Source organism: Brassica napus, chromosome C4 (assembly GCF_020379485.1).
Source record: "Brassica napus cultivar Da-Ae chromosome C4, Da-Ae, whole genome shotgun sequence".
Lineage (NCBI taxonomy): Eukaryota > Viridiplantae > Streptophyta > Magnoliopsida > Brassicales > Brassicaceae > Brassica > Brassica napus.
Window position 1 is genome coordinate 60,993,635 of NC_063447.1, and position 22,021 is coordinate 61,015,655.

Consider the following 22,021-nt stretch of genomic DNA (forward strand, 5'->3'; position numbering starts at 1 on the left):
CATATAACTATAAAATACACAAGTTACTAGTTGAAAATTGACTTTGTAATTGATAGACAAGATAGAACGGTGAAAGTGATGTTGTTGGTTTATATATGCGAAATAAGTATTTCCTGTCAAATGAATGTGTTTCAGATCAACTAATATATTATTAATTAAAGGGTTTAGTTTAAAATTGCTTGCTTATAAGAAAATAGTTGTGCGTGTGTACTTTTGTTTAAATGAGAGGCAAAAATTCAAAGTCTAAACCTCAATATAAGGAAATGGTTTGGTTAATGTAATACAATCAATTAAGTTAGTTTTAAGGCAAACAATGGTTGTCCGTTGATAAAGATACTGGAACACAAAAATAAAATAAAAAATAAGATACTGGAACACCTATTTTATTTTATCTCAAGTATACAAAACATCATAGGTGTTCCAATACTTATTTCATGTTCTAAGGTACATGTACATCGAATTTACCTAATTAATTGCCTAGCTGAATGCTAAATCAAAATGAGCCAACGCTACTATTAATTCGTTTCTTTTTTTTTGTCCAAGCAAACTCTACTAAAAATAACGTATTTTCTTAATTATGCAATACTTAAGCTGATGGACTCTACATACTATACTAAGAAACACCCTTCGAAATCTAGTAAATGTAACTACGGAGCAGAGAAAACTTTAAGTGCAACTTCAATTCGAAGAAAAGAGGGGCGTAGCAGGATTATCGGCGCGTACCGTTAACTAACCGCTAGGACGAGCACGTCGGATTCAGTGACATCCACCGTCAACGAGATTTTTCAGTTTGGCTCCTAAAGAGTTATGGGCTTAACTGGGCCTTTTCTTCGTTAGAACTTGGTACTTTGAGGAATAAAACTCAAAGCAAATCCTCTGTTGAGAGGAAAGAAGAACAGAACTTACTGTAACATATAGTACCAGACTACCAAGATCTATCAAACCACTTATAATGTTAGTGTAAAGCACACTTAAGAGAAAATTTTCTAGGCACATATCCATCTGCTAGATATTCTTGAAATCTTGGTTTTCATATTTGCTTCATCTTCTGCTAATTTTCTTCCTACCTTAAACAAGAACTGCTTTCCTTGCTGCTTTAAAAAGGAACTTAAGGTTTGATTTTTTTTTTTTGAGAATATTTAACAAGCACAATCTAAAAAGACGAATATTGTGTTGAAAACAATTGATTTCTAGACATCAAAATATATGAAAAGGATATAATTGATCTAAATCAAAGCCTGTCAGACAAAAAAAGAATAAATCATAAGATATAATGAAAACTAGAAATACCTAACCAAATATCATAATATAATTAGCTCTCGGCTTTCAACTTGATCTCAGCTTTGAGATTACACATCATCAGCTCAAGACTCTTCAACTGTTTCTCAAGTTCTTTAGCCTGAGCTTCATAACCAGATAGTTTCTTCCTCTCCAGGGAAACCTTCTCAAGCTTTTCCCTCAACCATTCCAGCTTAAAACCAGCTTGTGTCAGATCAAGCAAACCCTTGGAAATGTTACTTAGTTCACCCTCGGTGAGCTTCTCAAGAGGACTGTTATATAGTTTCTCGTAGATTCTGAGGAGAATGTTCATGTATGCTGTCTTAAGCTGTGGATCTTGTGGTTGAATATACAATGCTATTTCCGGGTAAGTCTCAAAAATCCACTTTGCTGACTTTACTTGAGAATCACGAACTTGGAAGCCATTGACACAAACGGTCTCCTTCTTCTTTTCGGGTAAGACATGTGGATCTAGTCCACCATGAACAGAGATAGTACCTATGTAGACTTCAATTTTGAGTTTGTCGTTCACAAGAAATTTTTCCTCTTGAAGTTTGGAAAGACTCAAGTCCGTTCTAAAACCCCAGAATGGCTGTCCCTTGTTAAAGATGCGGTCAATAGATTCTGTGGATATATGGAGACATGAACAAAATTAAAAAAAAATCATGTTAGTGAAATTTAAAAAGGGCTTTTAAAAAGACAAATTACTGAAACTTCGGGAACTGTTAACGTCGGATGGGTTGACAACGACGAAGCGAAACGATGTCTGTCTCGACCAACACAAAGGCCGTAAGAGAGGATCTGGAACTTTTAGCCACAGAGACATATTTTTACTAATTTTATCTCCCTTGGGATATACGTAAACAAACCTAGAAAAAATAAAACAAAAGTTAGTTTAAATTAGTCAGTAACATGTGTAGAAAATATCTAATTAAAGCTATTGGCTTGATTCTTGTTTTTACCAGTTGCAGGATCGGGTTGAGAATATTGGAGTCCTAAATATAGTATTCCTTTGGGAGAAGTTGTCTATCTCAAATGAGTAAGTCATCTCATCAGTGTGGTTCGCCATGACTTTCAGAAGCTCTCTCTTAATTTATGGTTTGATACTTTCTTCGAGGGAGGGACTACAATCATATATATATATATATGGTTCCACTTATATTTTGTGTTTATACTTATCACCACGTTGTTCCTAAGCTTGAGGTAGGTAGTATTATATTTTTTGTAAAGCACAATAGTAAACGACATATATTTTGATTAACTCCAAATATATTTTATAGTTATCTCTTTTTTTTTTGTAAATATCAAATCTTTCATAATTAATTAACTAAATTTTGATAAATTTAAATAGTTTAACAAAAGATATACTTAAGCAAACGTAATTTTATTCATTTTAAAGTTATCTAATTCCATTAAAATTCGCAATTTAGTTTCCCCCTCCTATATATATGTAAGGAAGATTTGGCTTACGCATGAATCAATATATCAATCCTTAAAATCAACAAGGATGAGAACACCAAGTTATACTATGGAGATAAACTACTTCTCCCAAAGGAATGCTCCAATACGGTCGAACCTGTTCAGAAGCTACTCGTGCAACTGGTAAAAACTAGAATTAATGTAGATTTATATTCTAAAATTTACGTTTTAAGGTTTTGACCATGTATAGTTTTGTTTGATTTTTTTTTTTTAGGTATGTTACCGTATATCCCAAGGGAAACGGTATTAATACACACATGTCTATGTATCTAGATGTTGCAAATTCGCTCTCACTGTATCAAGGATGGTGGAGACGTGCCAAGTTTCGTTTTGTTATCGTGAACCAATCCAATGTCGCCAGGTCCAAACGTCTAGGTGATAAAAAAAACCCTATCTTTTAATTTCATATATAAATCACAATTATCATGAGAAAATATCAAATTAACTGGTATTCTCAAGAAATTACGTACATATATTGATATTACGTTTATTGTTTTTGTTAATATATCTCTATGGGCAGCAACTTCTTACACCTTCAACAAGACTTGGCCAAACCTGGGTTTCAAAAAGGCCTTGCGCCTTACCAAACTTCAAGAGGAAATGTTTCTTGTGAACGACAAACTTAAAATTGAAGTCTACGTTTATGTATATGATATTATGGGTATACTAGATACACATGTGTTACCTGAAAAGAAGGACACGACCGTGTGTGTCAATGGATTCCAAGTTCTTGATTCTCAAGTCAAGTCAGCAAACATTATTTTTGAGACTTATCCTGAAACAGCATTGTATATTTATCCACAAGATCCACAGCTTAAGACAGCATACATGAACATTCTCCTCAGAATCTACGAGATACTTTACAACAATCCTCTTGAGAAGCTCACGGAAAGTGAGCTAAGTAAAGTTTCCAAGGATTTGCTTGATCTGACACAAGCTGGTTTTAAGCTGGAATGGTTGAGGGAAAAGCTTGAGAAGGCTTCCGTGGAGAGGAAGAAACTCGCTGGTTATGAAGCTCAGGCTCTGGAACTTGGAAAACAGTTGAAGAATCTTGAGCTGATGATGTGTAATCTCAAAGCTGAGATCAAGTTGAAAGCGGAGAGCTAATTATATTATTATAGTTGGGTTTTAATAGCTTTTAGTATATCTTATGATTTCTTCTTTATTGTTTTCCAGGTTTTGATTTAAGATCAATCATAGATCCTAGGTTGTCCCTTCACTGGTTTTAAACCAAGTTTTATTAGATAAATACAATTATTATTCTCTTGTTATAATTAATTATAGCTAGTATAATCAAGAAATATCAAGATTCACGTTTAGCTATCCAGGAATACAAGTTTGGATATTCGAATCACCACTTTTGTTGTGCCTCTTTTTCAGAATTGTTGACTTGTGGTGCAAGGAGTCCGAAATGTTTGTGGACGTGTGTTGAGAATCATTGTCTACCTATTATCTAACAAGAAGTTCTTGGGAAACAATCAAACAAGGATTTGGTGATGACAACACGGCAAAGAATGACAGAAAAAAACATGGATTCAAACTTGTTTGAAAGAAAATAATGATAAGATTAAAAACTAAAACAATGAACTCAAACACTCCCCCAAACTTTCACTAGAAAAACGCAGTTAGTGTTCTGAGAAGCAAGACAAAAAGAATCTCTTTACCAAAAAATCAATGCACTCAAACGGAGAAACTCTATGAGAAGAAGCAGCTTGCTTCCTCTTCAAGGAAACCTCCTCAAGCTTTGGTTTCAGCCAATCCAACTTAAAGCCAGCCTCTTCTAGCTCGCTTAACTCACTTTCAGCGTTTGTTAGTTCAGTCTCAGACAAGCTATGAGGAGCCTTGTCTAGTGTTTCGACGAGGCCGAGGAGAATATTCATGTAAGCTGTCTTCACCTCTTTGATACCTGATCTGATATCTACTGCAACGTCTGGATGCAGTACGAAAATATTGCTAACTGAAACAGCCTGCCAATGATAAAAACATGTAATCATGGTAACAAGATCCAGAGACCAGACTGTATCTTTAAGTGGGTACACCAGAATGAAACTCATTGACTTACCTGTCTATTAAGAACATGGAAACCACGAAAATCTACCATCTCATTCCCAGTTAAATTTCCTTCAGCGACAACTTTAAGTACGTTAATGTAGACTTCAATGGTTAGTTTGTTGTCCTCTAGAAACCCTTCTTCCTGAAGCTTGGTAAGAGGCAACATTCTTTGACTACCCCAGCCTTCGGCCTCAGCGCAGAAGAATCTACGTTCTCCTGTGAATACAGAAAGAAAAATAATATATTTGAACTTTTCTTTTAATCATACAAACCCCTAAATTATGGAAAAAATTATATTTTTTTTTTAAATAATGTTTCAGGTCCCTGAAATCTCAAATCCAGTCATATCAGGTATATAATCACACCAAAGGTTCAGAAACCTAACAGAAGAAATGATCATATCATTACCAGCTGTTCTACGTAGCTCTTTGCCAGATTGATTCAACAAAACCAAGCGATAACTAGCTCGTCTTCTCCATCCAGGTAGCAATGATACAGGATTCACAGCGTGCAGGAAGAGGGACAAGTGATCATCCACCAAATTTCCCTTTGGGTGAATACAAAGAAGCCTAATATATAAAACCTTTTTTTATCAGCTCTAAAATCAAAGACATCTATCTAGACGAGTCGTGTAAGAAAGCTAAAGGACTTTTAATCGTTTTACCATTCGCAGCCGCCGCTTGTGAAAGGATCCGACCGTATCACACCGTTCCTTTCGGAAAAGTTGTCTATCTCCCAACTGAAAGCCTTCTCAGATAACTTCTCCATGTCCTCAAAAAAAAAAAATGGTCTCTCGATTTTACGGTTTAGTGTTTTGAAGTGAGGCAGGACAATGTTAATAGGGTGGAAAAATAAATCTTTACAGTTCCTACTTCATAGGTCAAACGAAACCTAGAAAATATTTCGTAAGATTTTACAATTTATGTCGATATATTCCGTGGATATTTCGGAAATCTTCTATAAAATCATGATAAATAATCATGTTTAAAGATTTTAATTTTGTTTTATAATAAATAATTTTTCATTATTTTAGATAAAATTTAATGTCATTTAAAATTTATAACCACTTTTATAAAATACTGTATCTTTTTTTAATTGATTGAACTATTTTTATTTAATGATATTGTTACGTTACAAGATAAACTACCTACAATTTTGTATTTTCTTAATCTTTGTGCAAAATCCATAAAAAATAACTGTTTAAAAATAAAGTACCATATTAATAAAATAATAAATTCAATACAATAATCAAAATACTTTACTAATTATTTTTTATAAAACATTACGCAAATATTATTACAGATAAAAACACGATTACAAAAAAAATACATATATGATACGAGGAAATACACAAATGCATATGAAACTTGATTTATTTAATATACTTACAAAAATTATCTATTCTATTAAATTCATATCATACAAAAATATGATTATACAAACACAAACATATAAATTATACTAGGCAAAAATTTCAAAAACAAAAAATATACCTGGGTCAATATCTAGTTATCTATTAAAATAGAAGTCATGACTTATTTCATATGTGATATTTCATTTTGGACCATCTATTAGAAAACATCATATTCAATTATTCTATCATTTATTTTTATAATAAATCACAAATATATCTTATTAATATCTTAATAAAATCAACATTATACTATATTTAAGGAGAATTTCAAATTTGTTCACTGTTAATATATGCTAAATTCAAAAATCTGTATTCAAGCCCAATCAATTAAATATAATTAAATATACCAACTTATTTATATATAATATTTTAACTCATTAATCTAATAACTATTTGCAAGATATATAATTATCTTGTAGGCCATTAACTATTTTGTAGGTCACGTCATTAACAATTTTTTTTAATATGTCATGCAATCATAATGTATAATTATTTATACATATGATTGTTTATACTATTCTTAGTTTTATGTTATGCAACCCTAACATATGGTTATTGTTATTATCTTGATGATGTCAAAAAATATCACAACATGTGGTTTTCTTTAGTATTATTAACAATATTTATTAAATTAATATCATTCTTAAACATATATTAGAATTCGTTTATAAACATATAACTAAATTTAAAATATATGCAATAATATATATTTAATAATTATAATCTATCGTATTTTGAAACCATGGTTTTAAAATTTATTGATTTCACCAATAATATATTTGTGAATCACAACAATATTATTTATATAATATTTATAACAAAAAGATCTTAAAATTTCTAAGAATATTATACCTTTAAAAAAATTAAACTTACCACAAAATTACTAAATATTAAAATCCTAAAGATCACTTATATCTCATTTTTGCCAAAACTATAAATACTTGCAAAGAAATATCAAAAATGATATTAAAATGATATTTAAATAGAGTTTATTAAATGTTTTTGATGATTGGAAAAGGTAATGAATACCATCTCTGTATACATCTAAATTATTGTTAGACATAACCAATTACCAGCTCAAATAATATCTAGAGTCTACAACGCATATGCTAAAAAATCGTCAAGTTCTCTCTGGAACGCTGTTCAAACGTTAAACCTAAATCAAAAAATATTTCGACATATAACATAAAATGCAATGATGACAAAAAAAAATTGTAATCTATATAAAAGAGAAAATATAGCATATTTTGTCAGTGAAACAAATGTATTTACAAATATATATGTACTAATATATATAATCAACTAAATGACATTATTTCAATTTTTTTACTTTGATATTCAGATTTTTTCACACAAATTAAGAAAAAAAAATTAATTTTGAATTTTGTCTAACCAAAACATTATTAACTATTCACCTAATCATAATCCAACCAATAGAAAAGTCAACTGAAGAATAGAAAAAGTTATATAGTATAAAAAAAAAATAATTTGGCATTAAAAAATGAAAATGTTATCTAATTTGAAGTGAACAGAATCCTGAAACGTCATATATTAAAATATAGTGAATATGTTTTACGAACAAAAACATTAGAAAATTTTCATGTCTAGAATTATAAAATTACCAGTTATTTATCTAGCATATCAATTTTAATGTTTCACCGTCCAAAACCACGCAACCGACATAACTTACAATTCTTTTAATTCAATTTGAAAAAATGATACGGAGGGAGTATTATTTTATTAACTAGGATTAAACCTATGCACAATATTATTTATATGTTTTGTATGTTGATTTTTTCACATCATAACTTTTTCATTAGTTGGTAATTAACATTAATAAATGTCATGGAATACTAAATTCTAATTGTTTTATTTTATTTATCTCTTTCACTTACCAGATTATTGGAAGTCGATAGTATAAGGGGTTGGTTTGGTGGGAGAGAGACTCTTGAGGCTGAAGAAGAGACGCAATCAAATTACCTATGACAGAACTAGTCATACTGCTCTATATTAATGTAACAACGATTCAATAAGTTTGTTAGAGTCTTGAATCTTCATTTATATTTCAAGAATAAAATAAGAAAGATCGTTCATTAGCATAAAAAGTGACCAGAAACATATAGTAGAGATGACGAAGCTTCCTTCTCTATAGAAGTTATAGTTTGAACTTTGAAGTGAAAATTTATTGAGCTTCTTAATTAAGGAGATTGACACAAAACATAACTGACTTAAAATGCTGAAAAGGTGACGAAGATACAAAAGAGTCAAAGACAATATATCCATCAAGAAAAACACTAAAGCAAAAGAACTCATAGCACTATTGTAGAGTCTTCTAAATGAACTAACAACTTGATATCTATATCAAGCTACCTCGTCGTCGCCCACCAGCAAAAATCCATCAGAAGAGGATTTTTCCTTGCCCTCGTCCAGTTTCACTTTGAGATCAGACACAATCTCCTCAAGATTCTTGAGGTTTTCCTCCAGTTGTTGAACCCTAGACCCATCTGCATCATCTACTTTCTTCTTCTCCAAGGAAACACCCCCAGATTTCGACTTCAGAGTCAGACTATCCATCCTGAAGCTGGAGTCCACCACCTCAAGGTTATTGACCCGTTCCTCGAGTGTTTTGACCCGAGACCCATCATCTTTCGCTTTCTTCCTCTCCAAGAAACACTCATCAATCTTTCTCTTCATCTTGTTTTCTATCTGCTCAAGATTCTTCACACGTTCCTCAAGCTGTATGACCTTATTACCATAGACATCTGCTTTCTTCCTCTCCAAGATAACTCCCTCAAGCTTTGACTTTAGCCAGTCAAGCTTGAAACCCACTTCTTCCAGCTCACTCAACTCGCTCTCAGCTTTGGTCAGCTCAGTCTCTGAGTGGTTATGTGAAGGCTTTCTTATTGTATTGATGAGACCAATGAGGACATTCATGTATGCTGACTTCAGCACTTGGTTCTTTGATTTGAAACCTAGTGCAATGTCTGGATGCTCTGCGAATATCTTCCTCACCAGAGTTACCTGAGAAGCAAGAACCTTAAAACCGTTCATATCCACAGTCTCATGCTTCTCTGGTACCTCTCCGCTTTCTCCGTCAACAGCTTCAATCATATTAATGTAGACCTCAATGATTAGTCTGTCTTTCTCCAAGACACCGTTCTCTTGAAGCTTGCTAAGAGGACATAGCTTTTCGAAGCCCCAGGATGGACCCTTAACATCAAGAACTTGGCATCGTACAACTGTTAGAAAAAAAACAAAAAATAAAGACAAAATTCTTCATCAACCACATGATTATGTATATAGTTTCTGCTTGTTGAAGATTCAAGATGAGTGTAGAAATAATTCTTAAGTTTTTAAATACCACACATTCCTCCTGGTTTACTATCAGTCTACTACAAAAACAAAACTATTTCTTCCCTACTTTCTCCACAGACATTACTACATCCAAGAATCTTGGTTTCTAGTTGTTCTTCAAACATTGCTAATGACAGTTGAGAAAAAAAGAATTAAACATGGAAGAATATAATTCATTACTTTTAGATCTGCAGAGCTCTTTGTCGGATTGATTCAACAGAGTGAAGTAAAAACTAACTTTCCTTTTCCACCCAGTTGGTAGCATGGTTCGATTTGCAACTTGCAGGAACAAAGAAAAGTGATCATGATCAGCAAGATAACCTCCCTTGGGAAAAGCGTTAAGATACCTGAGAGAATTTGAAACAAAATATTAAACGTATACATCATCAATCATCGAGATACAAGGAGGGTTCAACAAATCTAGCTTTAAGTTCTGGTTTACCATTCGCATCCGCCAGCCACGAATGTCTTAGATTGTATTTGTATGCTCGGCTTTTCCGAGTAGTTATCTATCTCAAACCTGAAGCTCGGCTTTTGATTCCACATATTGCTTTCGTAGAGTTTGTTACTTCGAGAAAAAAATATGTTTTTTTAGAAACTATGCTTGAGACTTTCACATTCTCTGTTTATATAATGAAGCAAAAAGATAAGAAAAGGAAACAAATCCTGAAAGCCCTAGCTCGGAAGGAAAACCAAAAAAAAAGGAAGAAGTAAAAGATATACACATATATACTTTTTTGTAACATATATATATACTTTAAAAATAAATACATATATACTATAAAAATAAAGCTCGTCTATGCATATTTTTTTATTAAAATAATATCTATTAATGTAACTTTTATAAGAAAAGCAGTAAGATATATATAACTAGTCGTGGACAGTTTGGTTTTTAATTCAACTTTTTAGTTCTCAAATATAAAATCTGTCCGGTTTCGATTTTTTTTATCTTGATTTTTAATTTGGTTTGGATAATAAAGTTAAAAGCCGAGTATATTCAAGAAATTTTTGGGTCTTGGTCTTATTCTGGGTTTTTGAATAATTTTGGTTAATTTAGTAAATTTTATGGATAATTAGGTTTTTGAAGAAAATATTTGGTAATTAGGGTTTTGCGAATAAAATAACTAGTAATTCAAATGATTTGAATTATTTGAAATATTTCAGATTAAAAGTCAGCAGGATAGTTCTGTTTTTAGGATAATTTGGTTTATAAATATTATTTTAAAAGATTTTATTATTTAAAAACTAAATGTAATTAATATTTTAAAGTATACATTGGTATTTTAAAGTATATCATTACCAGTTGTTCTCCGTCGAACTTTGCCAGAATGATTCAACAAAACAAAGCGATAACTAGCTCGTCTTCTCCATCCAGGTAGAAATGATCCAGGATTCACAGCGTCAAGGAAGAGGGACAAGTGATCATCCACCAACTTTCCCTTTGGCTGAACACAAGACGACACCTAATATATAAAACCTATTTTTATCAGCTCTTAAGTCGAAGACACATCTATCTAGACAAGTCGTGTAAGAAAGCTAAAGATCTCTTATATATTATTGAAACCCATAACAGCAATAAGATGCATATATATATATGAGAAATTCTCTGGATAGTTATTTTCAAGTTTCTGTCACAAAATAACATTCAAAGAAAAAAATGACTAAAAAAAGTTTTATTAAAGGATAAAAATACATTTATATTTTAGGGTTAACTAATATAAACTTAGAATTTAGAGTTAAAGAGCGGAGGTTTTGAGGATGAATTTTCAATTTTTTTTTAAAAAAAAATTAAAATTAAAATTTTCAAAATAAAAAAGAGATATTTTAGTCATTTTCTTCCTAGAGGGATATTTTGTGACAAAAACTTAAAAAAATTTATTTGAGAGAATTTTCTTATATATATTTCTTATATATATAAAATTCCAATCATATATACCTATCGATTTTCTAATCTTTCTAAACAAACCAAATCAATAAATTCAAAACAGTTAAATGCTCAGTGGCATTGTAGTGTAAATAACTTAAAAAATTTAGTTATATATATTTCTTTATATTTTAAATTCATAAACGTTTTTTTTCTATATATCGTATACAAAGCTCTAATTAAATATTTATGTTGAATTTGTTTATATGATATCAAATATTGTCCATACAATAAATGGTTTAATACGCATAAAATCATGAATTACATTGACGAAGTAATATTACAAATATATTATTTAGTACAAATAAAAAAAAATTAAAAAAAAAAAATCGAAAATTAAAACCCGTGCAGATGAAGGTCTAGTTAACATTAATAAATGTCAAGAGTACTAATTAAATTCGAATAGTTTTTATTTTATTTATGTCTATCACCTGCAAAAGTATTGGAACTCGATAGTGTATATGGGGTTTGGTTTGGTAGGAGAGAGACTCTTGAGGCTGAAGAAGAGACGCGATCAAATTACCTATGACAGAACTGATCAATAATTTTTGTTGGTGTCTTGAATATCTTCATTTATATTTCTTGAATGAAATAAGAAAGATCGTTCATTGGCATAGCAGGTGACCAGAAACATAGTAAGATCATGATCCCGAGTGATGATGATGTTAGTTTTATACTATGAGCCTTGAATCAAAAGACAAATATGTTCTTCTCCTTTAACCATTAGCGACCGCGGCTTTGGACTATATGAGATGCTCTCGTAGCTTCCTTCTCTAAGAAGTTATAGTTTGAAATGAAAATATTTTTGAGTTGCTTAAGGAGATTGACCCAAAACATGATTGAACCTAAAACGTCTAAAAACGTGACGCAGATACAAAAGACAATGAAACCATCAGTAAAGCTAGATTTTTTTTATTATAAAGCCGAGTCTATAGAGTCTAGACTATTAGGACTCAGAAAGCAAGAAAAACACTAAAACAAATGAACTCATAGCACTATAGTAGAGTCTTCTAAATGAACTAACAGCTTGATATCTATATCAAGCTACCTCGTCTTCGTCTACCAGCAAAAATCCATCACAAGAGTTTTTTTCCTTCCCCTGGTCCAGTTTCACTTTGAGATCAGACACAATCTCCTCAAGATTCTTGAGGTTTTCCTCCAGTTGTTGAACCCTAGACCCATCTGCATCATCTACTTTCTTCTTCTCCAAGGAAACACCCCCAGATTTCGACTTCAGAGTCAGACTATCCATCCTGAAGCTGGAGTCCACCACCTCAAGGTTATTGACCCGTTCCTCGAGTGTTTTGACCCGAGACCCATCATCTTTCGCTTTCTTCCTCTCCAAGAAACACTCATCAATCTTTCTCTTCATCTTGTTTTCTATCTGCTCAAGATTCTTCACACGTTCCTCAAGCTGTATGACCTTATTACCATAGACATCTGCTTTCTTCCTCTCCAAGATAACTCCCTCAAGCTTTGACTTTAGCCAGTCAAGCTTGAAACCCACTTCTTCCAGCTCACTCAACTCGCTGTCAGCTTTGGTTAGCTCAGCCTCTGAGTGGTTATGTGAAGGCTTGTTTAGTGTATTGGTGAGGCCAATGAGGACATTCATGTATGCTGTCTTCAGCACTTAGTTCTTTGATTTCAAACCTACTGCAGTGTCTGGGTGCTCTGCGAATATCTTCCTCACTAGAGTGACCTGAGAAGCAAGAACCTTAAAACCGTTCATATCCACAGTCTCCTGCATCTCTGGTACATCTCTTCTTTCTCCGTCAACAGCTTCAATCAAATTAATGTAGACCTCAATGATTAGTCTGTCTTTCTCCAAGACACCGTTCTCTTGAAGCTTGCTAAGAGGACATAGCTTTTCGAAGCCCCAGGATGGACCCTTAACATCAAGCACTTGGCATCGTACAACTGTTAGAAAAAAAACAAAAAATAAAGACAAAATTCTTCATCAACCACATGATTATGTATATAGTTTCTGCTTGTTGAAGATTCAAGATGAGTGTAGAAATAATTCTTAAGTTTTTAAATACCACACATTCCTCCTGGTTTACTATCAGTCTACAAAAACAAACTATTTCTTCCCTACTTTCTCAGCAAACATTCTTTTACATCCAAGAGAGTATTGGTTTCTCTCCCTATAGCTTTTTCATATTCGTTTGTAAATTCAAATTACTAGTGACCAGTGTTCTAAAAATCGATCTACCGAAAACAATTTTTAACAAATTGATCTAGGCGGCGGTTAGGAGCCTAGGATAATCCTAAAGAAAGAATATAATTCAAACATTGCTAATGACAGTTGAGAAAAGAAGAATCAAACATGGAAGGATAGTTCATTACTGTGAGATCTGCAGAGCTCTTTGTCGGATTGATTCAATAGAGTGAAGTAAAAACTAACATCCCTTTTCCACCCAGTTGGTAGCATGGTAGGATTTGCAACGTGCAGGTACAAAGAAAAGTGATCAGGATCAAGAAAACGTCCCTTGGGATAAACGTAAAGATACCTGAGAGAATTTGAAACAAAATATTAAACGTATACATCATCAATCTTCGAGATGCAAGGAGGGTGCAACAAATCTAGCTTTAAGTTCTGGTTTTACCATTCGCATCCGCCAGCCACGAATGTCTTAGATAGTATGCTATTCTCTATCTCAAACCTAAAGCTAGGCTTTTGCTTCCACATATTGCTTTCGTCTGTTATTTCGAGAAACAATGTTTTTTTAGAAAACTATGCTTGAGACTTTCACATCCTCTGTTTATATATGAAGCAAAAAAAGAAAAAGAAAAAGAAAAGGGAACAAATCCTGAGAGCCCTAGCTTGGAGGGAATACCAAAAAAAAAAAAAAAAAAAAACATATACATATATATACAGTAAAACCTCTATAAATTAATACTCGATAAATTAATAATCTCTATAAATTAATAAATTTCGTCGGTCCTAACTTGGGTCTGTATAAAATATGACACAAATTGATAAAATAATAAGATAATAATATTTTTAAAACTCCCATGTAAATATATAGTCCCACTAAAATCATAAATTAATAATATATGTCTATATATATTTTATATAAATACAAACTAATTATATTGTTGCTTTTATATTCACAATAAAAATAGTTTTATTTTTCTTAATATTTTAATAATATTTAGTAAAATTATATCGAAAACCACATAACAATTCTATAAAACATAACAATATACACCAAATAAGATAATAAAATAATATGAAAGTCAATTTTCTAAAATTTAAATAATTTATATACGGTAAAATCAAATATTTTCTTATTTTATTAATAAAAATATTTAAAATTTTTAAAAAAATCTAAAAAAGGAAACTTTTGTAAATTAATAAAATTTTAAAGTCCCAACATTATTAATTTATAGAGGTTCTACTGTATTTTTTTTGTAACAAGATATACATATGTATACGTTTTTCACAAAAAAATGATATACATATATACTATAAAAATTGATCTCGCCTAATATATATATATTATTAAAATAATATCTATTAATGTAACTTTTATAGGAAAATTAGTAAGTTATATATATTATTGGTGGTGGGCATTTCGGTTTTCAATTCAGTTAATTCAACTTCTTAGTTCTCAAAATATAAGATCCCTTCCGTTTTGATTTTGTTATGTAGGTTTTCAGTTTGGTTCAGATAACAAAGTTAAAAAACCGACTAATATCCAATTTTTTTTTGGGTCTACTCGATAGTGGTCCAGTTTTGGTTTTCAGATAATTTTGGTTAATTAGGATAAATTTTATGGATAATTCAATTTTGAAAAAAAAATATGGAAAATTGCCAGCAATACCACACTTTTAGTAACACTTTTCATATTTACACTAACCACTTTTACTTTCACTTTTAATGAAGGGTAAAAGCATTTATAACCCTAGGTTAACCAATCTAGACTTAGGATTTAGAATCGAGAGGATTGTGGTAGAGTTTTTGGAATGTGAAATTTAGGATTCTAATAAATATATAAATAAATACTTAAAAAAATTTTAAACTTTTTGAAAAAATAGTTTCAAATAATTTTCGATTTTTAAAAAGAAATTTTAAAAAAAAAATCGGAAAAAATTCAAAAAAATTATAAAAAAGTTTGAATTTGAAAAAGTATAATAAAAATAATATTTTTTATTTATTTAAATAATTATTTATTTATATAGAAAACAAGGGTATAAGAGTCTTTTGCCCCTTAATAAAAAATATATTTTTGAAAATGTCTCTTTAATGATGGTAAACATGAATAATGATAAACATGAAAATTCTCCAAAAAATATCTGGTAATTCGGGTTTTGCAAATAAAATATCATATAATTCAGATAATTTGAGTTGTTTCAGATTAAAAGCCAATAGGACAGTTCTGTTTTTAAGATAATTTGGTTTATAAATATTATTAAGATATTTTATTATTGAAAACTAATATAATTTATATATTTTTAGGTATACAAAGGTATTTTAAAATTTGGATATCCATTCAATTTTTGTTTCGGTACAAGCTTTTTGGTACCAGCTTTTCAGATATATGTAATCCATTTGCATATTTATGAAATTCTAAATGTCAGTTTTGATTACGGTTTGCTTCTTCGATTATTGGGATAACTATGTATTAGTAATGAACATTACTATCTGATTTGAGATAAAAAACCATAATGTTTAAGAAAAGCAAAGAACATTCCAATGACAACTGTCTTTTAGTTTGCAACAAACACACACCAAATAACAACGGTTTCCAATCCGAAAATGAATAGAGCAACAGCAGTGTCTCCAAATTATAAAAAAAGTCTTTCATGCTCAAAGCTTTGAAAGTAAACCAGGCTTGGGTGCTGCTACTACCTCTTTGACCTCACTGTCCTTGGTTTCCAATTCGCATGCTGGATTCGGTGGAACATCCACGGCTGGTGAGCAGTTGAAAAATCCATGTGGCTGTCAAAACCCAAGACATTTTAAGCAATGCTTGCCTTCTTTTTCTTAAGTTTATTGAAAGTTCCAGACAAAGATCTTGACTTACCATTAGTGTGAAACCAATATGTTCAACTGGCATAACCGGCCAATCTTCAAGTCTAGGAACATGTATGATCCCAAACACATACCTGTGAAACCAAAATTCCACATTGATATCACACAATTTTTCTGGTAACTAGTAGTAGTACTGTGTAAGAAGAAGGATACATACCAAAGAACGACGTCAGACTCTTCCAAGGAGCGGTTCTGTTTCACCCATGTGGCGAGACCTTCACCAGAACGTGGGTTTTGGTTTGGGAACTCTCCTCCTGGAAACTTCTCTTCAGGGTCATAACGGGTAACCCAAAGATTATGCTTCAGGAATGCTGCTCTTCTTAGAAACTTGGCCTCGGGTCGAGCTAATGGCAAACAGTTTGAGCCCGGAACAAGTTTGTATCCCGTTAACTGCCCCGTTCTGTTCACTGTCCTTGTGTTCCTTACCTGACAACATATTACAATGAGTAGTTGATAGCAACAAAAAGAAACACTTTTTCTTTGTGTATATTGATGCTATCATATGAGTAGTGGACGAGATCGTGAAAGGTACAGTTGGCTTACAATCCAATGCCGAGCACTAAAAGGGTCACAGTCACGCATCGCCTCTGCCTCAGATCTAAGTAACTTCTCTTCCGCATAAAACGCATTGTTGTGGATATTGTTCTCACCGGGCTCGTCAACTCTGACATTTACCTCAACTACCTACAGATAGAAATACATTCAGCTGACTAAGTCGTCAAATTCACCTGACCACACGTGTTTTTCACGGACTATAGAGAGTTGTAAAATTCATATGCTACCAATCCACTTCTAGAAACCTAGAAAAAAAATCTTTGTAAGAAGCAAAGCAAAGATACCTGATTAAAAGCTTCACCAGGTTTACAGTCAACAGACATATCCATGCGAGCGATAAAGAAATGTTGGTGAACTGGTGCGTACAGCCCAGGAGCAATAGTAGTACCGTACTTTCGAGTTTCTCCTGGCTGTAGCGCTCCTAAACTGAGGATACCAGTAAGTTTTACTTCAGCTTCGATTTTCCCATCCTACAGTCAGACATTCAAGACATTAAAAATGATATTGGTCTTCAATTATCTAGAAAGATGAAACAACACACATCATCGAACAAAGGAAACTCGAGTGGACACTTCAGCACTGTAAATCAATGTCCCCAACTGAACAAACACAATCAGAGTATTAAGGCTTAAGCAATTGTGAGCTCTGCCGCTTTAATCAAGGTTTATTCTTATGCAGAGACATATCATTGCCTTCCCTATAGAAATTAGACGCAAAGATGAGTAAAATCTGCTTTACGCTAGAATGATTAGCCACGTTTTCCACTAACCTGGTAGAAGTGCCAGTAAAATCCATACTCGTAGTTAGCAACAGTACATAAAAAGGAGACAGTTAGCCTCCTGGATCTTCGCACTTCAGCTAATCCTGTTCTCCAGTCCTGATGTTTCCACAAGATCCCATGGTCCTCTTCATGCAAGCATACACAGTTCTCAATTGTTTCAACCCCTCCAGTGAAATTTGTGAAATGAGCATCGAAGTACTTAATAGTTCCGAGACAGTCGCACCCCTATAAAACCAAATTGTTACACACAAACCGAGATATGATTAGATAATGAGAACACATAAATTGATTCCAAACCTTCTTAAGCGAATGTGCGTTTTTTCCAAGACCATCCTCCCCTGCATCAAAAGCATTTTTCCTGTAATGTGGCTCATTCGGATCACCGTAAGGCACAACCATCTCCACAAAACTTAGCCTGTGTGCAACAGGCCTGCGACCTCGACTGCCATCAACATATGCTACCGAATGTATGACTAAACCTTCCCTTGGAGTGAACCCAATACGAAAGTTCCACTGTAAAGAAAACGTTGAGACAACTTCCAAATAAGCTTAAGCATAATCACCTGGTTACAATTAGGCTAATACTGTAAAATTACCTTCTGCCACTCGACAAAGTAACCCCTTACGCGGAAGCTTGGACCTTCAGGCTGAATAATCTGGAGAGGCTTAACATCACTTCTATCAACACCTCCTCTACTCTCACCTGGTGTGTAATTCCTCAGAGGGTCAGGTGGGGGAAGTGGCACAAACTTACGGTCTTCAAACTCGATGACCACCATGTTTTGCATGTCTACAAGTACATAAATGCCCTCAACTGGACGAGCATAGCCATTTTCCATAGGGGAATCACTATCAGTACGACAGTATATAAGAGGCTTTGCAAGCCTACGACTTGGAGCGTCAGCTTCGCTATGATAACCCACACACCTGCACAATAAGTTCAGAGGCAGGCTCAGGGGACAAAGACTACACCTTAATTGACAACTATCAGTAACAATAACAGGAAGTTATTATCATACCAGGGATCAACCATCACTAGATCCATGTCATCAATACCTCTCCTCTTCATTGCCTCAATGAATGGGGGGAAGTCTTTGACAATTGCTTCACATTCAGCATATTCAGCCGCATCCTAAAATAACAAAACTTGAAACTGAGAAACTCATGAACAAGAGTAGCATCTAAATTAACATAAGAGATTAGATTTCTGAAAAGATACCATGGGTGGCTGTACATCAGGTATCACTTCCGAGGAAACTACTCTTCCCCTGTGATGTCCACCTCTAGTCACAGCATGAACCTCGGACAACTCAACAATCCACACACTCGTCTCATTAGACTTCTTGTTGTACACAACAAGTTTTGCTCGCCTTGGAGGAAGCCTCATAGGTATCACAGGTCCAGCTTTAGTTCTTGGAAGTAGTGATGGCTGGAACGGAGGGAAAAAGTAAGCATCTGCCAACGCCACAACATTCTTCTCCGGTTCCACAGACGCTACCTCAATAAAACGCATGCTATCCCTAACCTGACAAAGAGAAACCAAACAGTTTCAGTGATATCAATGACCATATCTTCTGCATCCTGCGTTCTGATGAAAAAAGAACAGAGTCTACGCACCTCAGGGTTAGCACCAGCCGCGCGAACTGTGGCCACAGCAACTGATATTTCTGCAGCGGATAGAGGATCCAAGGGGTGCTTTGTTTCCGTCCTTGGCATTGGCATCACAGAGATTCCTGCATTGGTACAAATAGTGATCACAACGTATATCAATTTCAAAGAGATCATAGAGTAACATAACCTACCATCATCAACAACTCCAGTGAACAACAAAGAACTCATCAATTCAAACAAATAGCCATCCAAGATCAGAACAATGATCAACAACCAGTATCAACCGCAAATGATGAATCTAACCGTCATCAACAATTCGAGTGAACAAGAAGAACTCAACACTCAAACAAATCGCGATCCAAGATCAACGATCAACAATCAACGATCAGTATCAACAGCAAGAGAATGAATCTAATCGCAAGATTCGCTAGATTCGAAAACAGTTATTCACTCTACGATAGCTAGGAGATTTTGATCCTATACCTTTGTTCGCAGGTTTCTTGGCCGTACCAGGCATCGAATCGACGGGGCGGATCACGGATTCCAAACCAAACTTAGAAGAATCTCGCCGATCCTCACCCTCGGACCTTCCGGCAACCGTATCCGCCGCAACGGAGACGAGTTTCGAAGAGCCTCCTCCTCCGTGAGCACAAACCGTCGCCGTTTTCGAAGCTGAGGCCATTGAATAGGGTTCACGAGTTCGCCAAATCCACCAAAGTAAGCCTCAACGCAATCCAATGACATACAGCAAAACCTATCTCTATCCGTCGGCGTGATCTCTCCCCCCCCTTCCCTTCTCTCCACCAGCTTCTCTCTCTTTAGGTATGAGTGTGATCGTACCTTGCCTTTCCCGTGGTGGTGGGAGGAAGAAACAAACTGATGATTCAATTTTGATTTATTTTTTTTCTTTATTTTTTTGTTTTATAGAGTTTTGATTTTGGATGTGGCCGCTAGAGTCCAAGCACGAGGTGACAAGGCATATTCGTGGGCTCCACTTTACTTTTTAACAAGTAAGGATGGACAGCAACATGTTATGAAAAAAGATATCCAACTTTGGATATATCGACGTGGAGGCACTATAGTTCATGTGATTCCTACAATTGCTTTACTCATTTAGCAATTATTATTTTTATATCCGCGGGGATCTCAGACGGTAAATCTAGACTAATCTCCACGAAGCATTTTATCTTGGTACGCACGGTTATAGGCAGGAAGGTGGTCAAGGCGACTAGAACTCAGAACGGGTACTCCAGGTAGAGTTCCATTACCACTAGACCACCTGGAGTTCCATTTAATTACTAATATACGATAAATATTTTTATACTTTAATTTAATTGATAAAACGGGAAGTAACAAACAAAGAAGAAAAATAATATAAGAAATGTAATGGTTGAAGAGATACTATCTTTTCTATATTATTATTATGAGATTTAGTTCCTAAAGTGTCTATTTTCTGTAAGTTATAAGTGTATAGACAGATACATATAGCTGTACAAGTTTGTGCTCAGCCAAAAGAATCAATTACTTATACAGTACAGGTAAATGGAGAATTATGGGGGGGGGGGGGGGGGGGGGGGGGGCATATAAACATTTAAGTATGGAAAAAGTGAATAAAATATTTTTTTCACTATAAGGTTTGTCTTTATTGGCAAAATCACTAAAATGTAGAAAGTAAACAATGTAACAAAATTAAATGTGTAGTTAGCCAAAAAAAAAACAGTTTGACTTTGACGTGTGTTTTACTTGAATTATTTTATTTTCCTATAAAAGATAAACTGATGATGTTATTGGAAACACACAATTTAGGGAAATGTCATTAACCAAGAAATATATTTGACTTGTCTCACCAAATTTTAGACGTATATACATATATATGTATAATTTTATTTTTATTTTGACGTCACATATATGTATAATTATATGTGTAATTTGGACATTCAATATTTATTTTAGTACGAGAACATTCGTATGCTACTATACACAAATATATAACATTATTTAGTGAAAAAACCTTGGTGACTTTGTCACGTATATAAATTACACAAAACTATTCAAAAACTTACGAAGTTGATGATCGACGTGTCTTTAGATATTAATTCAAAATATAGTTAATGTTGTAAAAACAAAAAAAAATGTGAAACCTAAATATAGAGCGGATATAAAATTAATAATTTACGTAAATTTTTATAAAATATATACTTGCAGTATTGATAAATTTTAATATATAAACAGATCGTGGAGTGGACCGCACACAATCCATGCAGACTCGAACCAGCTAAAAAACGCTGTCCACGACTAGTTGAGTTTGCGAGGCTCACAATATTTCGAATATTCTATATGAAAAGATCCGCTCGTGACGACAGAAACAGTCATACTCTCATTTATCCTCAAGAGACCCTTTTATTTCTGCACGTTATCATATTATTGTCTTGAGTGTGAGACACGTCATGTTTATGTACTTGATGAGTTAAAAACAAAACATTTGCTTTTATTCTCTAACCACAAACAAAGCATGTCGTCTTTGGGATTGGTTTG

At 33.3% G+C, this 22,021-nt stretch overlaps 5 protein-coding genes and 1 pseudogene across 5 annotated transcripts; 1 reads left to right on the forward strand and 5 right to left on the reverse strand.

Annotated features, from left to right (window-relative positions):
* Positions 1-727: 727 nt before the first annotated feature.
* On the reverse strand, positions 728-2,536 carry LOC106394146 (MATH domain and coiled-coil domain-containing protein At2g42465). The gene is made up of 3 exons (XM_022700522.2): positions 2,241-2,536; positions 1,987-2,147; positions 728-1,902 (listed from the first exon to the last, which is right to left on the reverse strand). The coding sequence occupies exons 1-3, from the start codon at positions 2,345-2,347 to the stop codon at positions 1,313-1,315; spliced, it is 858 nt and encodes a 285-aa protein (XP_022556243.1). The 5' UTR covers positions 2,348-2,536; the 3' UTR covers positions 728-1,312.
* A 184-nt stretch (positions 2,537-2,720) lies between these two features.
* On the forward strand, positions 2,721-3,996 carry LOC106396032 (MATH domain and coiled-coil domain-containing protein At2g42465-like). Its single transcript, XM_013836327.3, has 3 exons — positions 2,721-2,880; positions 2,972-3,132; positions 3,278-3,996. The coding sequence occupies exons 1-3, from the start codon at positions 2,786-2,788 to the stop codon at positions 3,862-3,864; spliced, it is 843 nt and encodes a 280-aa protein (XP_013691781.1). The 5' UTR covers positions 2,721-2,785; the 3' UTR covers positions 3,865-3,996.
* Positions 3,997-4,207: 211 nt separating this feature from the next.
* Positions 4,208-5,980, reverse strand: LOC106395983 (MATH domain and coiled-coil domain-containing protein At2g42460). The gene is made up of 4 exons (XM_013836286.3): positions 5,474-5,980; positions 5,218-5,378; positions 4,820-5,025; positions 4,208-4,724 (listed from the first exon to the last, which is right to left on the reverse strand). The coding sequence occupies exons 1-4, from the start codon at positions 5,575-5,577 to the stop codon at positions 4,383-4,385; spliced, it is 813 nt and encodes a 270-aa protein (XP_013691740.1). The 5' UTR covers positions 5,578-5,980; the 3' UTR covers positions 4,208-4,382.
* A 742-nt stretch (positions 5,981-6,722) lies between these two features.
* On the reverse strand, positions 6,723-10,238 carry LOC106395707 (MATH domain and coiled-coil domain-containing protein At2g42480). The gene is made up of 3 exons (XM_013836090.3): positions 10,020-10,238; positions 9,758-9,924; positions 6,723-9,462 (listed from the first exon to the last, which is right to left on the reverse strand). The coding sequence occupies exons 1-3, from the start codon at positions 10,121-10,123 to the stop codon at positions 8,585-8,587; spliced, it is 1,149 nt and encodes a 382-aa protein (XP_013691544.1). The 5' UTR covers positions 10,124-10,238; the 3' UTR covers positions 6,723-8,584.
* Positions 10,239-10,431: 193 nt separating this feature from the next.
* LOC106395708 lies at positions 10,432-14,696 on the reverse strand (annotated as a pseudogene).
* Positions 14,697-16,153: 1,457 nt separating this feature from the next.
* LOC106391724 (copper methylamine oxidase) lies at positions 16,154-20,387 on the reverse strand. Its single transcript, XM_013832425.3, has 12 exons — positions 19,970-20,387; positions 19,493-19,608; positions 19,095-19,400; positions 18,895-19,007; positions 18,472-18,802; positions 18,173-18,388; positions 17,864-18,100; positions 17,379-17,564; positions 17,083-17,223; positions 16,697-16,965; positions 16,532-16,613; positions 16,154-16,446 (listed from the first exon to the last, which is right to left on the reverse strand). Exons 1-12 carry the CDS (start codon positions 20,166-20,168, stop codon positions 16,315-16,317), a joined length of 2,328 nt encoding a protein of 775 aa, XP_013687879.1. The 5' UTR covers positions 20,169-20,387; the 3' UTR covers positions 16,154-16,314.
* Between the last annotated feature and the right edge of the window lie 1,634 nt (positions 20,388-22,021).

What these genes read in the sequence shown, in the direction of transcription:
- LOC106394146 (XM_022700522.2), bottom strand. Translation starts at nt 2,347, where the DNA reads ATGGCGAACCACACTGATGAGATGACTTACTCATTTGAGATAGACAAC. An exon ending in TCAACCCGATCCTGCAACTG is followed by an intron (nt 2,148 to 2,240) that starts GTAAAAACAAGA and finishes TATTTTTTCTAG; the next exon opens with GTTTGTTTACGTATATCCCA. An exon ending in TAACAGTTCCCGAAGTTTCA is followed by an intron (nt 1,903 to 1,986) that starts GTAATTTGTCTT and finishes ATATATCCACAG; the next exon opens with AATCTATTGACCGCATCTTT.
- LOC106396032 (XM_013836327.3), top strand. Translation starts at nt 2,786, where the DNA reads ATGAGAACACCAAGTTATACTATGGAGATAAACTACTTCTCCCAAAGG. An exon ending in AGAAGCTACTCGTGCAACTG is followed by an intron (nt 2,881 to 2,971) that starts GTAAAAACTAGA and finishes TTTTTTTTTTAG; the next exon opens with GTATGTTACCGTATATCCCA. An exon ending in CGCCAGGTCCAAACGTCTAG is followed by an intron (nt 3,133 to 3,277) that starts GTGATAAAAAAA and finishes CTCTATGGGCAG; the next exon opens with CAACTTCTTACACCTTCAAC.
- LOC106395983 (XM_013836286.3), bottom strand. Translation starts at nt 5,577, where the DNA reads ATGGAGAAGTTATCTGAGAAGGCTTTCAGTTGGGAGATAGACAACTTT. An exon ending in ACAAGCGGCGGCTGCGAATG is followed by an intron (nt 5,379 to 5,473) that starts GTAAAACGATTA and finishes TTTATATATTAG; the next exon opens with GCTTCTTTGTATTCACCCAA. An exon ending in TCCATGTTCTTAATAGACAG is followed by an intron (nt 4,725 to 4,819) that starts GTAAGTCAATGA and finishes TATCATTGGCAG; the next exon opens with GCTGTTTCAGTTAGCAATAT.
- LOC106395707 (XM_013836090.3), bottom strand. Translation starts at nt 10,123, where the DNA reads ATGTGGAATCAAAAGCCGAGCTTCAGGTTTGAGATAGATAACTACTCG. An exon ending in GTGGCTGGCGGATGCGAATG is followed by an intron (nt 9,925 to 10,019) that starts GTAAACCAGAAC and finishes AAATTCTCTCAG; the next exon opens with GTATCTTAACGCTTTTCCCA. An exon ending in AGAGCTCTGCAGATCTAAAA is followed by an intron (nt 9,463 to 9,757) that starts GTAATGAATTAT and finishes TTTTTCTAACAG; the next exon opens with TTGTACGATGCCAAGTTCTT.
- LOC106391724 (XM_013832425.3), bottom strand. Translation starts at nt 20,168, where the DNA reads ATGGCCTCAGCTTCGAAAACGGCGACGGTTTGTGCTCACGGAGGAGGA. An exon ending in CAAGAAACCTGCGAACAAAG is followed by an intron (nt 19,609 to 19,969) that starts GTATAGGATCAA and finishes GTACCAATGCAG; the next exon opens with GAATCTCTGTGATGCCAATG. An exon ending in CTGGTGAAGCTTTTAATCAG is followed by an intron (nt 17,224 to 17,378) that starts GTATCTTTGCTT and finishes TTCTATCTGTAG; the next exon opens with GTAGTTGAGGTAAATGTCAG.